Source organism: Rissa tridactyla, chromosome 3 (genome assembly GCF_028500815.1).
Source record: "Rissa tridactyla isolate bRisTri1 chromosome 3, bRisTri1.patW.cur.20221130, whole genome shotgun sequence".
NCBI classification, from domain to species: domain Eukaryota; kingdom Metazoa; phylum Chordata; class Aves; order Charadriiformes; family Laridae; genus Rissa; species Rissa tridactyla.
Window position 1 is genome coordinate 99,422,506 of NC_071468.1, and position 16,973 is coordinate 99,439,478.

Consider the following 16,973-nt stretch of genomic DNA (forward strand, 5'->3'; position numbering starts at 1 on the left):
GGTAAGATTCTATGTGCCATGTTGATGGGCTGAGCCTGGTGCAGTCACACCTTGGTGAAGAAGAAGGGGTGCTACCCACAGGGACGGCAGCCGCCTTCAGGGACGGCCTGGCGAAAGCCCCTGGGTGGTCACACAGGGGTTTGTTTCCCATGGAAGGCGAGGTGAGGAAGACGGGCCGCCGGGCAGGAAACGAGGCGCAGGGATGAACGCCCCCGGGGCCCCGGAAGACCAGCCGCGCTCGGATCCTTCCTCAGGAACCCAGAGGGAAACCCCTCAGGACCAGGCAGGCACATCCCACCCGCCACCTCACCCTCGCTTCTTCCTCGACTCGGGCGGCCAGCGGGCCCGACGCCAAACCCCACGGGAGCGGCTCCCAGAGGATCGGAGGGCCGGGGGCCGCCGCCGCCGCGGGGGCGGAGGCAGCGGGCGGGCGCTTCCCCGAGCGGCGCCCCCGGTCCTGACGGCGTTTCCGGGCGGGGGAGCCGGGATGTGCGTCCGGGTTGGGTCGGCCCCAGCGAGCGGTTTCCTTTCGCCTTCCCTCCTTCTCCCCTTCCCTGCCTCCCTCCCTCGCTGAGGCGGAGCCGCCGCCGCCGTGCCCTCTGCGGGAGCGCCGCCCGCCCCGCTCCCGACGGGGGTTGGTGAGAGGGGCCGCGAGCGGGAATCGGGGCCCCGAGGCGGGAGAGTGCTGGCGGGCAGCCGGGGAGCGGGGTCGGGGAGGCGGCGGGAGCGGGGCTGGAGGGGTCGGGGCGGCGGGAGGGGGGCCGGGGCGGCCGGCCCGGCCTCCGCCCTCAGTGCGGCCGCGGCGGCAGGGCCGGGAGATGGCCGCGGGCAGCCCCCCTGGCACCGACGGGCTGTCTGTACCGAGCGCTGGTCCTCGCTTAAAATGGCCATGCGGAGCCCCCGGGGCCGACTAGCGGCCGTGTTAACCCTGCTTGCCTAATATCTGATAAAAAAAAAAATATATATATACACTAGTGTTGAATGCAGCCAGAGGCAGTCCCGAAACATGACCCGCGGTTGAGGCGAGCCGGGGTGTCGGGTAGCCCGGCTCTCCCAGCGCGGGGTGCGGCGATGGGCACAGTCTGTAAAACCGGTGTTTTTTCCCCTCCTTTGACAGAAGGGATGCTTTTTTTTCCTCAGGGGAGGAAATTTGCCGCTCTGCAGATGCGAAGGGTCGGTTGATGGCCCGGCACTGCAGAACGCGGGGGATGCTTAGCCTCTGTCTCCTTGCTCTTCTCTTTCTATATCTGTTTCTTCCTCATTAAGAAAAAACAACAAAAAAAACCCCAACCCTCCTCCCCCCGACAAAAAAAAAAAACAAACCCAAAACAAAAAAAACCACCACCGAAACTTGAATGAGCTATCTTTACGTTAAGCCAAGTCAAATATTTTCCATTTTTGCACATGGGAATTTTAGTTTCTATGGAAATCTCCGTGTGCGCTGTACGGAACTATATGCGCTATATGTGAACTTTGTCCGACTACTTCAGCATCTTGGTTTTGTCTCTACTTAATGTAGCGACAGCAAAATTAAAACAGAGGGAAATTAGTTGTCCCCCCCCGGAGTGGCTGTGTGGTGTGAGATTGTAGTTAAACCTAATATACTTATGATACAGGCGTTTTGAGTGTAACTAACTTGTGTATGGAGTATTGATAAGATAAATTACCCAAAAGTTTAAACATTTAAAAAATGTTTTAAGACGGTTGGATTATTCAATTTCTTGTTTTAAAAAAAAGACCTTTGGGAAACACACAATCTTCAGAATTATCCAGTAATATTTAGTATGTTTAGTGTTTTGATTCACGTGCAAAAAAAAAAAAAAAAAGAAAAGAGCACACATTGATTTTGGTTTTTTTTAACCTAATTCCCCACAAAGACAAATTTCGACAAGTTCATAAGAACTGGAGTAAGGGATATCACCACAAAATGATATAGGTTTTATGTCAGTGTTGATGTTAGGTGATGATAACCTGAACTGCGTATAAGAGAAGAGTGACTGAAGGTAGAAGTTGCCATACTTCAGACTCATAATATGTGCTAGGTCGATCAGTTGAGCGTCTTGTACGTGTTAGCAGTGGAGCATCAGGAACATAATCAACATGTGACAATACAGTTATATAAACTGCCAATTAATAAGTGGCAAATCGAAGTACAGACTGGTTAAATAACTCGCCTGAGGTCATTTAAGCAGTCTGTGGCAGCGCTGGAAATGGACTGTACTGACTGTGTGAACCCTAATGTGTGGTCATCTTTCCTCTTGCTTCTACTCACAGCATTTTAATGAATGTAGCTATTTACTTTGTTTACAGAATCAGTAGTTTCCTGAATAAGCCAGAGAGTCACTTGGGCTGCAAAGATGTTGGAAGAAGATATGGAGGTGGCCATCAAGGTGGTGGTAGTAGGAAATGGAGCTGTTGGGAAGTCCAGTATGATTCAGCGATATTGCAAGGGGATTTTTACAAAAGACTACAAGAAAACTATTGGTGTAGATTTCCTGGAAAGACAAATCCAGTATGTATTAAACAGCTGCCATACTCTTGAATTTTACCTTTCCCTCTGTTTCTTTGTTCTGTTGTAATCCTAAGATTTACAAAGGTTTGAAACCTAAGGCCTGCTGTCTCCAAAGCACAGTAAAGGGAGTTGCTTTCTCTCTTGCACAGTGGGCTGAAATTGTATCACTCTGTTTTCCATCCAAGGCTTAGAATTATAAATGAAAAGCAAAATAAAATTTGGAACCTCTATCGTACTAAGCTTTTTGACAAGTTCCCTTTGTATTCTACCACCTGTTGATTTTAATTTTTTTTTTTATTTTTTATTTCTTGTGGAGGAAGTGGAAGTGCTTATGATAAAATGATTGCACAAATTTATTAGCCAATATAGGCTTGAATGACTGGGGAAAAAATTAAATATGCTATAGATTTAGTCTCTGTGTAATATAAATAGATAATACCCAATTATGTTTGCTAAAATGGAAAATACTATGGTAATGTGAAGTAAGAAAATTCTATAAATTTTGTAAGCTGATTAAAAAGACAAAAGGGCCGTTATTCAGGCACCTAAGTTTTGTTTTGAAGTCTATATTTTTCCCCAAAGAGGGAAATGCGAGGAGGGGGAAAACGTAACATGGATTGTCGGGAAAGAGCATGTAATGTAATCAGGGGACTACTGCCGTAGCATGTTACAGAGGTGAACCGTTATCAATACTGAACTACGTTATGTTTAAATGAAGTTAAATTTGAACTGAATTACTCTTACATTGTAGACATAGAAATATTTCCATGTCAGTTGTTTTCAATTGCTCCCGTTTGTTGTATTGATTACAAAAACTGTGTTGTTTATTTCAGAGTTAATGATGAGGATGTCAGGCTAATGTTATGGGACACTGCGGGTCAAGAAGAATTTGATGCAATAACTAAGGCCTACTATAGAGGTGAAAATACCATGTTTGTTACTTGACAGTTGTTTTTTTTGGTCTGCGCATCTCTAAGATACTTTCCTATCTCTGTATGAAGAATTTTAGTTATTTCGTGTGTGTGCAAAGCATGTTTAGTTTATCTTTTTTCAGTTCTTAAATTTTTTTCCCCTTCATGTAAGATCCTTGTCTTAATTAAGCATGACTTTATGCAGGATGCTCAGTAGTGCCCTTTAAAAAACAACAAGATGAGACCAATATCTGCACAGAATTTAGCCATTCAGACAGACAAATGCGAAATTTTTTTTTTCCCTCTAAAAATGTTTTACTTCTTTAAGACATTTATTTGTAAATGTTCCAAAAACTATTGCTGGGGCACTTGGAAACTAATCCAACGGGAAAAAAAATCCACCAGTCATCCTAGAAAGATAGTTTACTAGGCACAACAGTTCTCTTGCTAGTACAGACTGCCTTGAACACGTTAACACAACGGAGTAATAAGGAAAGCCTATGTACTTCATAAAATAGAAACTCTATTATTCAGTCATCCAAAGTTAGGTTATCTATTTAGCCAGTTACAAATTGCACACCTGGGCTTTCTTTTGCGTATAGTTTAACAGTGGTTGTGAAAATCTTTCCTTTTTTTTTTTTTTTTTAAACATGAGAGAGATGAATGACTTGGCAAAGATTCCATCATTAGTTCTTGTCAAACTAATCACCTGATGACTGGGAAAAATATATCACTATGGTATAAAATCTTAGAAAAATTACTTCATTTAGAGATAAAATAATAGTTATGCCATGCTGTTTCAGGGTGCTATAGTCCTCTGACCTTTTTATATCTCATGACCATTTTTGGCAACTAACAGGGTTTTTTGTAATATTTCTGGTTGTCACTTGTAATTGATGATTACGATTTCTTCAGAGAAAGATATTTTTTTTTCTACTTCTTTTGATCCTCATGTGGGAATAGATCATTCTGCTATTTTACAGCTGACAAGTTGAGCATATGAATTTTAGAAGGTACTGCTTGATTCTCTTGGAGCTTCCTTTTTACTCTCCTGGCCTTCAGTTCTCTCGTGTGCTTTGCTCTCCTCAATTATTCTAAGCCACAGTCTTTTTCTCCTAATTGCTGGGACTGGTATTCTAAAATATGGAGTGTTCAGAAGAACTTCAAAGTACACTTACTGGCCTCGCTTAGGGCATATCTTGGAATCTTGCTCATGACTCGTGCCCAGCATGGTACAGTTAGATCTCTGCCTTCAGGATCTTTGTACTGAAGAGGCTGCTGTGAAATAGGAGATAGTCATCCCGTGGATACACATCGTAGACAGCATGATGGGTGTATTAACAGTTCAAGCTATTAGATACAATGACTGTTCCGCACTAGACTTTGACTTACGAAGGACAAGGGAAATTACAAGAGCCTGGAATGCAATTTTGATGTAGCATTGGGTCTGCAAGCACAATATTATAGAAGCAAAAGGTCAAGCTTACTTTGGAAATGCAAAGATTTCATTGCCAATTATTGCTGATAAGAGGGAGGACACCTCTAAAGTAGGTAAGATAGATGCTGGTTGATACTTCAAAGTCTGCCTCTCCCACAGGTCACTGTCCCACTATCGTTAGGGCTTACACACTCTCCTGGAACCTTGTGTATTGTCAGTTCTTCAGGGATCAGCAGCTCATCCATGGTCACACAATGAATGCCTCAGAGTCTGTTTCTGAGCCCTTCTTGTCCAGGGACCAAATTGATTCAGCCTTGCAGAGAAACAAAATTCGAGCTCACAGTGGATTTATCATGAAGTTTTCTGTGTATGAAATGTGCAGCTGGTGTAGCTGCATGCCCATGAGGGTAACAAAGGGGTACTGGACAGTCAAAAAACCACTCGCTAATATTTCAATTGTGGAAGTACCTTCTCAGTATCCATGGGTTTTAACTATTGTTTGCTAACGCTGTTGCAAAACCATAACAAAAATGGTACAAAACATTTTCAATAATTTATCATAGTGCTGTGACAGAATGAGTATGAATTAGCAACACACTTACTTTCTCCAAAAAGCTACTAAACAGTTTCCTTGAAATAATCACAACTTCCTCTGAAAACTTAAATTTTCTGCTTTTCAGAATCCAGATTGCTGTAGTGCAAAGAATAATGTGAAGTGAGCTTTAGAGATACTGCATACAGAAAAGTATTTGCTATCTGGAAAAGAGTGAGCAATAAGCAAACATCTGTTTTCCTTTTTCCAGCCTTTCCACACCCTCTCCTTTCCTTTGTATACATACACGGTGCTGGAAATAACTTGAAAGGTAACAAACCCGTAGCCATCGTGAATAATGGATATAATGATCAAAATAATCCGGCAGTCTATTTTCATTTGGAGACTTTTTGACACAAGCTGGTGGTAAAAGTGCACTTTTACGGAAAAAACTTGAAAAATCCCTCATATTTGAAATACATTATATATGATGATTCTTTTTTTTTGTTTTTAATATTTGTTGCGTTTTTTGTATTTATTTTTATATTTCTAGGAGCCCAGGCTTGTGTTCTGGTGTTTTCTACAACTGACAGAGAGTCCTTCAAAGCCATCCCTACCTGGAAGGAGAAGGTCATGACTGAAGTTGGAGACATTCCCACAGTTCTTGTGCAGAATAAGATTGATCTTCTTGATGACTCTTGTATAAAGAAGTAGGAGTTTTATCTTACTGTTTTTAAAGAACAATACATGCCCCCTGTATACATATGTTTAAAAAAAACCCAAATCTGAGGGAGTTCTGGTGAAGACTTAAGATACAGGTATTGCTGCGTGAGTGTAGTTACTTGGGCAGATGTGCTTGCCGAGCTAGGAGCTTTCTGTTTGCTTCACGCCTTCTTCTGAAGTGACAGCCAAAAAAAAAAAAAATAAGAATAGCATTAAGAGTTTGGTTGTGCCATGATATGATTTTCTCTCTTTTTTTTTTAATCAGAAATCCTAAAACTGTAAATTTTCTCTCCTGTTAAAATTTAGTTACTGTTAAACTGTGCTGTGCACCAGTGAAGTTACGTTATCTAGCTTGGCTAGTGAATGCTAGATAAAATGAAGTAGTAGTATTAAACAGGTTGTTTGAAAAAGTATCTTAATATTTTTTGGTTTCGCTTTTCTTTAATTTGTTTTTATTGCTCATTTTTATCAAAACATTATAACTCTACCAAAATCCATATCTGTTAATATTCTCAAACTGCATGGTGCTGGTCCTTCGCTATATTTTTCTCTATGGATTTTACTGTCAATTCATTCCGTGTTTGTATACGTGACCAATTTCATTCTTGCCATAAAATCAGCTTAACAAATGCTAACTTTCATTTGCCACAGCCTTTCATGTAGAAAATATTGCATGATGAAGCTGATCATTCTCCACTTCTTTATTTCTACCATCTTCCTGAGAGATTTAAATTATTTCTTCTTTTCGTTGTTTCCTGCACTGGCTTGCTTTGTTCTCTGTTTGCTATCATTGATGCCATAAATCAGCTTGTCCTCCCTCTGCAAAGAATACTATGGATTTTTCAAAGGAAAAGCAAAATTGCATTTGAACTCCTCCTTTATTCATGGTATGTCACTTAGGTTTTGTTCTCAGAATGCTCCGTCTGCCTCAGTAACTTCATCTTTCTGATGATGTGATTTGCCTTGGTGAATTTTTCGTGTTTCCTCAACTTTTCCTTAAAATTTAGCACAAGTTTTCTTTCACTTCACAGAAAAAAATAATTCTTCATTTCATCTCTGCACTCGTCTGATTGCATAGTCTACTACTTCATTAAAATATACTTAAGGATTACTTTGTTGTTGTTGTTTTGACTTTGCAGTGGTAATTGTTCTGATTCTAGTGCTGTTAATTACAGCCTCCTTCCTTTTGGTTTCACTGACAGCTGTCTTTGAACTCTGGGAAATTTTAGTTAACGAAGTCAAATACTGAAAAGCAATCGCTTTTGGTCATAAAGAAACTGCATGTAAAATACTTTCTTGTCATAGTGGAGATATTGTAAAGAAGTTAGGGAACAGGTATTTTTTTGCCTGACTGAGTTTCTTACCCACTTAGTCATGTTTAACTTACCACAAAGCATTTTGTCTATTAAGAATAAATGCTGGCAAATAATACAAATTAGTATGTACAAATTCTTCTTCTTTTGTGCAGTGAAGAGGCAGAAGCGCTGGCAAAAAAGCTAAAATTAAGGTTCTACCGAGCATCTGTGAAGGAAGACCTAAACGTAACTGAAGGTAGGAGAGAGAGCAGAGCAGGTGTCTGTCCTGCCCTCTGCTGTACCTCTCTGGTTCGGAGCTGATCTGTTACTTCCCATGTTGTTGCAATCCTTTCTGTATTTCTTAGGAGCCCACTTTAAACATAACTAGAATTACTTGATAGCGGTATGTTAGGCCCATTTCTTCATGTACATCTGTCCCTTCTCTTCCACAAACAGCGCGTAGCTTCAGTATTTAGAAACGCCAGTGTGTTACGGCTGCTTACTCCTAATGACTGTCAGTAAGCACTGAGCTTTGAAAAAACTTCTATGTAGAAGTTCAGTTACTACAATATACAAATTGTTGAACAGATTATTTTGTAATTATTAATAGCTAATAATTTATATAAATAATTATTTCATAGTTTAGTTATCTTTAAATAAAGTACGTTAAAAGATGGGATCTCTTGCAGCCATTTGTATACTGGTGACATTTTATTGGTTCCCAAGTATCACTTTTTAATGTATATATTTAATTTCATAAGAGTACTGTTGGAAAATTCTTCCGCTGTCTTTTGTGGGGTAGGTTTGAACAGTAATGAATTGCAGACTCTGATAACTTATTTTTTCGCTTAATCAGGCAAACTTAATAGTAAACTCACTGTTTCTTCTCTGTTAATGTCATTCACCTTGGAAAAAAGATCTGCAAGAGAAAATGTAGAATGTTCCTGTATCATCTTTACAGGAGTTATTAATTACAAATTTAAATAATCATAACACATCTAGGATTCTGAGAATTCTCTTATATTGTAGATTTTTTCAGAATCCTAGGTTGACTTTTTTACCCCAATACAAATGGGGGCAGCATTAGTTGATGAGAAAAATGTTGCTGCCAAGTTTTACCCATAGCCTTACTTTACATAACTGTTACCATTCTAAGGTTTCTTGCAGAAGTGTGTGTGTGTGTATATATATATATATAAAAAATTCTGACATAACTTTAAAAAGTTGCAGGTTGCATGAATTGGAACATTTAGCAATATGTATGTGCCAGCTTTATGACAGGAGTGCTGAGATGTTTCTGTCTGCTGTGCAAGAGCCTGGTACGGCAAACTCTGAGACCTGGGTAGACACTGGTCTAATCTGGATTCTGCACAGGCCTGCCAGACACAATCATCACCAGGTCGTGCTAAACCTCTGGTGTTGAATGCACTGGTGTCACCACGCAGAATTTTGATACAGAGGTGTTATTACTGATAGGAAGATTATTTTTAGGCACATTCTGATGTCGCTTTTTTCTTTTTAACATTCCAGTTTTTAAGTATTTGGCTGATAAATATCTTCAAAGGCTGAAGCAACAAACAGCAGAAGATCCAGAACTAGTACATACAAGCAGTAACAAGATTGGTATGTATACTGTAATAAAAAACCTGAAACAGTACTTTGTGCCATCAAAGCTTATGGTCTCCTTTGTTTCCTTATGGAGTTAGTACAGGGTGAATTGGGGTCTTAATTATTACCTTCCTGTCTTAGGATATTGTCTCCTTTCCTTCTGTGAAATAACTTTGTGACTCTCTAAAGTTACAAGACCGTCAAACTGGTGTACTGAAGTTTCTAGCTAATGTTTGTCAAGAGCCCTTTTATTAAATTCATTTAAACAAACATTGTGTAAGGACTTGAGAAAGGATGCTTGTTGTTTTTTTAATGTAATTAGTATTTGCGTTACTCATCTTGGTGCAGATTTACAAGAGACTCATGGTGAAAGAATCTGGCGTGTAATCAGAAGGTCTTTGTAAACTGCCTTTTGTAAGGGAACGCTGAACTTCTGTACTCCTTCTCTAAAGCGTTTCTGAGTCAGTTCATCTATTTTCCTTAAAACACTCCCTTTTTATTCACGTTTTTTCCTTACCTTCATCTCAGCAAAGTTTCCAACTTTAAAATTGTCATGTTTTTCTTTTACTGTATTACTCAACTAACCATAACTTTTGCTACCATGCAATGAGTAGCATACGCACACGCAGATGAGTGTATATGCTGCCCTTCAATTACATAGATGTATACTGGCTTTAAATACTTCCTAGCTAGTAATTCCAACTGGCTTTACTTCAAATTTAGCTGCAAAATTGACCCAGAAATGGAATGAGCCTTTAAAAAGTACGAGTATGCATTTGAGGTGCACTGCTATGCTAGTTAAGTGTTGCGTCTTAAGTGTTAATGTATTATGCTGCAAGAAGTAAAGAACTACAAATACTTTTCTTGTCTTTAAATTCCGTAGGTGTTTTTAATACAGCTGGTGGAAGTCACGCCAACCAAAATTCTAGCACTCTTAATGGTGGAGATGTCATCAACCTTAGACCAAACAAACAGAGGACCAAGAAAACCAGAAGCCCTTTTAGCAACTGCAGCATACCTTAGACCACTTTTGGAGGAAGAAAGACCAGCCCAGCGAATTGGATGAAGTTGTGCAATTGAGTACAGAATAAAGCCAGCTGTAGAGGTATTTTTACCAGTGCTTTAGCAAATCTTGTGCCTATGGGATCCTTGATAGAGGGTGGATTTATATAAACTTGCTGATGCGGTGTTTTTTTGGTGTGTGGAGTGAGACACCTGCTGGCAAAACACAGAATCGTTGGTTGCCCCGTGCACTTCGTAAAAAAAATTAGGCAAGCTTCTCCTTTTTCAAGGAATTATTTACAGAGCTAGCAACTAGGTATTGCTGAATTGCAAAGCACATGTAACTTCAGGATAACACTTACCAATATAGGTACAGACCATAACGCTATGGCCCAAGGTAAAGTAGCAACCTGGCAACTAAATTTCAAAGAAAATGTTAAATTGGTTAGTCAGTACACTAAGAAGATAAATGAAGAGCAAAAAGAAGACACTGCGTTTTATGCCTGACTATATTAACGTGGATTCTGGCCGTTCTGTGGGTGCAATATACTTGTATTATACATATGAGTGCTAAGGTATATATGTAAACATTTGGTACGAATATTTAGGCTAAATTCCAGTGTATACATTACATGGAGATAAGCTGATGATTACAAAATAGCATCTTCAAAAAAAAAAAAAATCCTTTAAAAATGTTGTATTTCAGATGAGGGTTTCCCAGCTGCCACTGTGTACGTTTAACTTGCTGTACTTTGGGCCTAAAAGCTTAGATTTAAAAATGTATGGTGCCAAAAATGCTCCTTCTTCTTACCTAATGCTGCGCTACAGATGTTTTTGTAAGTTTGTTTTTCTCAGTCTTAACAGGTTGAACAAATAACACAGTCTTTGACACTAATAGTTATTCCAGAGGAACATTTAATATGATCATATTCCTGTTCAAATTTGATTGTTGTATCCGGTGTTGCCTATGAAAAAGGAACTTGCAAAGCGGTGTCACAGAATATCTATCTACCTTGGAAAAATTTTTCATAGATACCATAAACGAAGTTATGGGGATCCAAAAAATTGCAGCTGATGACTGAATTACATTAATGAGACGTTCTTGAACGTTGTCTCAGATTCAAAGTTAGCTGCTGGTTACAGAAAATCTCATTCTGCAAGTTCAGAGACATGGCAAAAATTTTTCAAAGTGCTTAAGTAATTTTACAGAATTGATTTAGATGTTTAGGAGCCCAAATCTAAACTTAAGTTATTTGGGCTTAGGCTCCTAAATCACTAAGGTGCTTTTAAAAATGCTAAGCAAGGTATCTTTTATTTACCAAAAATAAACACTTTTTAATCCTCTTCAAGAGCATGCATGCCTTTTAAAAAATATCCATTTTGTTTACATGTTTTTGTATGGTATGATATAATTTTAACTTTCTAGGATTTCTACAACAAACCTGCCGGTGACAAATGCAAAATATGCTGCTTGAAAAAAAAAATCAGAGTTTTAATAGTTTTTTAAACGATGTATGAGAATGAAAAGGAGTTGAGCGATTCTGTATATTTTTGGAGGAAGGACTTTTCACTGTGTGAATTCCTGTCGGAAGCTTGGCTGACTTTGTTTCTAAGTCAATGAGTATGAAAACTGAAATGTACTTTTTTTTTTTTCCCCGCTGTCTGCAGGGAGAGAAGTGGGTGGCAAGTTATGCACAAACACTAAAGATCTCTGAACTCTGTCTTTTATGTTTACTGTATTAGACTTTCTACTGAGTACCGTTGTTTCTTTGACAAGCTGTTAGAGCATCTCCCGTTGCTGGCAAGAAGGCGGCCTTCAAGGCGCTCAATCTCCTTTGCCATGGCAGCAAAACTCTGTGTTCTTCACCGTTAACTTTTCCTATATTTTCTCTTGGATAAAGGCCTTCATTTTTTAACAAGTGCATTTCATCGCCGTATGTATGTGTAAATGGAGTCAAGTCCTATCTGTCTTAGCAATTTAAGAAGTAAGGTACTTAGGATGAGACACGACTGTGCATCATGGGGCCACCTTACAACTTCAGGATGTAGGACAGAAGTGTGTGCATGAAGAATTTTGGTGTTTTTAACATGGAAACTTTTACATTCCATTGTCTGCCTGCCGGTTTCACATTTTTTTATTCATTTTTTTTTCTCTTGAAAACGAAACAAAACCACAAAGTGTCTGAAACATCTTTTTTGCCTTGTTTGACTTTGTACGGAGGACTGAAAAATAAGTCTTTATTATGTATGATGACCGTTTGTACTATTACGTGTAATAATGTAGACGTCGTATTATTACATAAGCCATTTGTATTTAAGGTCTGTCATTACAAACCACTGTTTGAAGGACTGAAAACTCAGTAGAAATTTTCATAGGTGGAGACAATTGCTAAATTTAGGATATGGTGAAATTTAGTACACATACTTTACCATAGGAATCTGTATTTGCAGCGTTGGGTAACTGAGTGTTAATTTCATTCCCACCTTAAATCTGAAGCGGCTCTTTCTTTGTTGTGACTTTGCAGTGCTTGTTCTCCAATACAGCTGAGATGGAGACTGTCCAAATTAGCCTTTTGCTGGAAGCGCTCTGCATGTACGCTGCTTGAAAATTAAATTTTTATCCTACTGGGGTTAGTGTGTAGACGTAAACTAGATGACTTGCATATTGCAGGAATCCTTAGGTGTTCACATTGCCGTTCAGTGGGAGTAACTTTCGCCTTTTGGATGAAGAGACATGCCTAAACGTTTAGCACTCACGTTGTCCCTTGTGAATAATTTTTATTATAAACATTGCCCCATTCTCGTTAAAATACCGTATATTTCAGTTACCAAAACCTACAGGCGCAGAGCTGGTAATAAAAATGCCCTTCTCTGTGCACCTGTGTGACTGCGTGGTGGAAGAGAGCGTAGCTGTTAGGCCCGTGGCAGGTGGGCAGCCTGGATTCCGAGGAACAGATCTTCCTACCGCAAGACACGACTTTTGCTCTGTGAGACTAAGCTAATTGCACTCCTCTTTCACCCGTTAATATCTCTCGAATGGCTCATTGGATGTATTGTCTGAATCTTGCCAAAAATGCTCTGCTTTCGGCTGACAGCGCTACCACTAGTAGAAAACTTGGGTCATTGTTAATGCCTTAGTGACATGGGCGTTCAGTAAAGAGCATGACGCTGAAGCATCTGTGGCTCCCGTGTTGTATCCATTCAGTGAATGGGTGTTCTCCCAGTAAGCAGGGCACCGTTTGATGCAAAGCGGTAACGCTAGGGATGTATTTCCGACTGGAAATAACAAATCTCAAAGTTGTAAGACCGATGACACTAAGACTTTTGTGCTTCTGTGTGTGTGGTTAATTTAAAAAAAAAAAATTAAATATTCCACTTAAAGACGATTTTGAAGCTTTCTTATTTTCAGTGTTTTCTTAAGGCAACGCTTACAGTTTTGAGTCAAAATGCCTGATTACCATACTGTCAGTCTGATTTCCTGTTTAATTTTTTCATGCTTCAGCAAAATTTGTCTTTATTTTTTTTCCCCCCTCTCTGTTATTGGGCGACAGTCTGTCTGACAGGTAGTTTTCCTTTGCGTCACGTGTGTAGATGTGTGTTGTGTTGTGCTATAGGGACCCGAGCGGCTGAACACGTCGTACTGCCTGGAGGCTGTGCAGGGGTACGTGCGTTGTAGTGTGTGGATGTGCACCTTGAACCTCGTTATTCATCTGTTCAAGTTGATAGCTACCGGTTAATAATAGAATTAATTACTTGCACTGCGGAACCCTCTGGTAGGAATTTGGTCCTACAGCAGACTTAAACCCACTTCTTGGATTCCCGTGACGGTACCGAAGTCCCTGCTGCTTTTCTAACTAACTGTCATCATAGACCGTGGGCTGACGTTGCAGTTCCTGCACGCTAGTTGTACCTAAGCCAGAGAGCGAGTGTTGTCCAACAAGCCTCATTTCATCAAAACTACCTGGCCAGCTTTTTGTAGGAAGCAAACAGTTGCGTGTATCTTTTTTTCTTTTCTTTTAAATTCTCAAACAATATTGACGAATACTTCTCTCTGTTAAATATGGCATCCTAATAGGTTATTAAAATTATAGAAGAAAAACTGCAGCAATGTTTAGAGTTAAGACGAAAGGTGCTATAACAGACGAAGAGAAAACCTTCAAACAGTTCCACGTCGAAGTGTTCTGTATGAGTCATCTCAAAGCTAGGTGAGTCCCAGCACCGAACTCGACTCATGCTCAGGTTTCTAGCAGTAGGGGAATACTGATAAATAACTTCTGGAGTGAGGGTTCGTTCTTCTCTTGCCGACTTAAAGGTGGTTCAGCAGAACCAACTGAAGTTGATCAGAAAAAATAAGTAAAAATTAGTCTGGACCAGGAGAAATACCACTCTCATTGTGAGGATAAAGATGCATCGTTACTAATGAATGACTTACTCTTATTTCCAAGTTCATGTGAATCTGAATGGTTAAAACAGATAATGTACATAACTGTTTTTATCACCATTGTGATCTCAAGTAAACGTAATATATTTTTAGAAAAAAAAGTCAACTTACAGTAAATCCTCAAGTGGATTAAAGGCTTAAAACTGAATATTCTGTGTATGCCGTTCCTGTAAAATCCCTACGAGTTAATTCTGCTGTTCTCTTGTAAGTGCCATCAGTTGTATCACGCAATTTAAACATGTTTGTTTGATTACTGTTTGCTCTGATACAGGTCACGATGTTTGTGGTTCTATTAAATTGTCAGTGTATTAATTTTCAAAAAGCTATTGCCATAACCCTGTCACTGCGCAACCTGAATCCGCTCAAGAAACTCGTGTGTCCAATTCCAGCCTGGGTGTTGCCAGCAGCTGGGATCCCAGGCAGCTGGCGTTAGGTAGCCTCCCTGGAACAAGTCTGGGCACCCCCAACTAACAGAAACGCTGTTCCTGAGCTCCTGTCTCTTGATTTCTGCACCGCACGGGTCAAACACAAAATAGAGATTCTGTTCTGCTCCTGGTCATTGCATTTTTCACGATTGGTCTGGCTCTTACAGTGAGAAGGTTTAAGCGAACGCTCGTGGACATTGCAAATGGCATTAAAATATTACTAATGTATCAGAGATGCCTGATGCATCTTCTGAAAAGAAACGGGTAACTAGACACTGATTTTTATTTTTTATTTTTTTTTTTTTAGTAAGACACAACCCACAGCATCTGGGGCTGCCTCTTTACCCAGGTCCTAGTGATATGCAACACGGCAACCTGCTGTAGGTGACCCTGCTCTGGCAGGGGGGGTTGGACAGATGATCTCCAGAGGTCCTTTCCAACCCCTACCATTCTGTGATTTCGTTATCTATCTCAGTAATCTGTAAAGTTAATATACTCCTGCTTCCTCTTGCATGCAGTTTTGCACGCAGAAAAAACAGTTTTCTTGCTTAACACCCCTGTAAGGATTAATAAGCAATGTTTTAGGCAAGAAAAAAAAATCTTGACATGAGAAAACTCCCATTTTTATGGTCATGTATTTTTAGGTCAGGGAAGTGCTTAACTGCACACAGAAAGCCGAAGCTTTGACACCATCGAGGGGTGGGGTTTATGTACTGTGCAGCTGTATGAGGTTTAGCTTCAGGACAGTGGGTGGCCGTTTCACATGGCTTCTGCTGCCTGTCCCCCGCTGCAGACACCTGGGCACCTCTGGCGTCTCTGAGGAAATGGTTCGTGCTCACTGATGTCCCGTTTCCAAGACTGGCTTATGCTGAGAAGAACGTAAGCTTTATTTTATTGCTCAGGAGATAAGGGGACCACACGTTCACTGGTTTTTCTACACCTTCTTTGTCCCAGCTGTCGTAATGCCTGTGGAGCCTTGTCTACTGTGATGTAATTCTTGACAACAGACAGCACTTAAAAAAAGTTTAAAACTTTAATCTGTGCTTTGTTGATCTCTGTCACATGTGTGATGCCAACTAGCTATTTTGAGTTACTTTAACAATGATAAATGTTTAAGATGATAGCCACTATGAAACTGGCATAAAACGCTCAGTAGATGTCTTTTGCTGTGGCTTACGGGTATGACTGTGGAAGAAACTCTAAAGACAGTATGGCTGGTGTTTAAATTAGATTGTTCAGATCTATGGGATCTTTAATAGATGCGGCACGTCAGTATGCAATGGTAAAGCACAGGAGAGGGTAGAGATGGATGTATTGCAGACCCCTGTGCATCAGATGACACAGAATTTCAGAAAGTAGAAGACAAACAGAAGAAAGAATTTAAAATAAAACCCAGTAACTTAGGCCCAAATAAGCTGAATCTATGCTATTAACTCAGCTGTTGATAACCATGTTTTGATCACTTCATTTTGTCTTTGGAACAAACACAGGCCTGTGAAAGTGCTGTAAGAGTAAAAATACTTTTTAACTATTGATGAAGAGGATCTAAAAAGGAAAACAAAAAAAAAAACACCTTTAAAACTTTTGGTCTGAATAACCTTATAATGGTTATATTATAATATATATTATAATATATAATATTATTATAATATATATATAATATTAAGGTTATAATATAACCTTAAAAAAACCAAATACTGAAGGAACAGTCTAAGCATCGATAGGCTGCGTTCAACTTAACTATTTCACAGCCTGATTTCTGAAAACAACCTGCACTGTATATTATTGTTGAGGGATTGAATGCTGTTAAATAGCCAGAAGCTTTTCTTCCTCTTGTTAAACTTCACAAGGATCTAAAACATATGAAAAGAGACTAGTTATTGCTAAAATGGAATTTCAGAATGAATCTCACCAAAGTCTTTTCACAGTCTCAAAGCTGAAACATTAATTGTGTTAAAAGCACCCTCCAGAGTGCCAGCTGTGTGGATAAAACGCAGCGACAGCATCTCGTAGCTGCTGAAGGCTGCAAGAAGAGCGGGGCCAGGTTCCCTGCAGCCTGCACACACTCGAGGTGTTTAGCCCCGTG

At 39.8% G+C, this 16,973-nt stretch overlaps 1 protein-coding gene across 3 annotated transcripts; it reads left to right on the top strand.

Moving 5' to 3' along the window:
* The first annotated feature begins 482 nt into the window (after nucleotides 1-482).
* RAB23 (RAB23, member RAS oncogene family) lies at nucleotides 483-15,188 on the top strand. Of its 3 annotated transcripts, none has more exons than XM_054196554.1 (7): nucleotides 483-638; nucleotides 2,311-2,512; nucleotides 3,346-3,431; nucleotides 5,947-6,103; nucleotides 7,585-7,667; nucleotides 8,942-9,034; nucleotides 9,903-15,188. In XM_054196554.1, exons 2-7 carry the CDS (start codon nucleotides 2,358-2,360, stop codon nucleotides 10,040-10,042), a joined length of 714 nt encoding a protein of 237 aa, XP_054052529.1. In that variant the 5' UTR covers nucleotides 483-638; nucleotides 2,311-2,357; the 3' UTR covers nucleotides 10,043-15,188. The 3 variants fall into 3 exon arrangements, with proteins under 3 accessions (XP_054052529.1, XP_054052528.1, XP_054052531.1); XM_054196553.1 differs by having other exon boundaries at nucleotides 483-634; XM_054196556.1 differs by lacking the exon at nucleotides 483-638 and having other exon boundaries at nucleotides 780-2,512.
* Nucleotides 15,189-16,973: the final 1,785 nt, after the last annotated feature.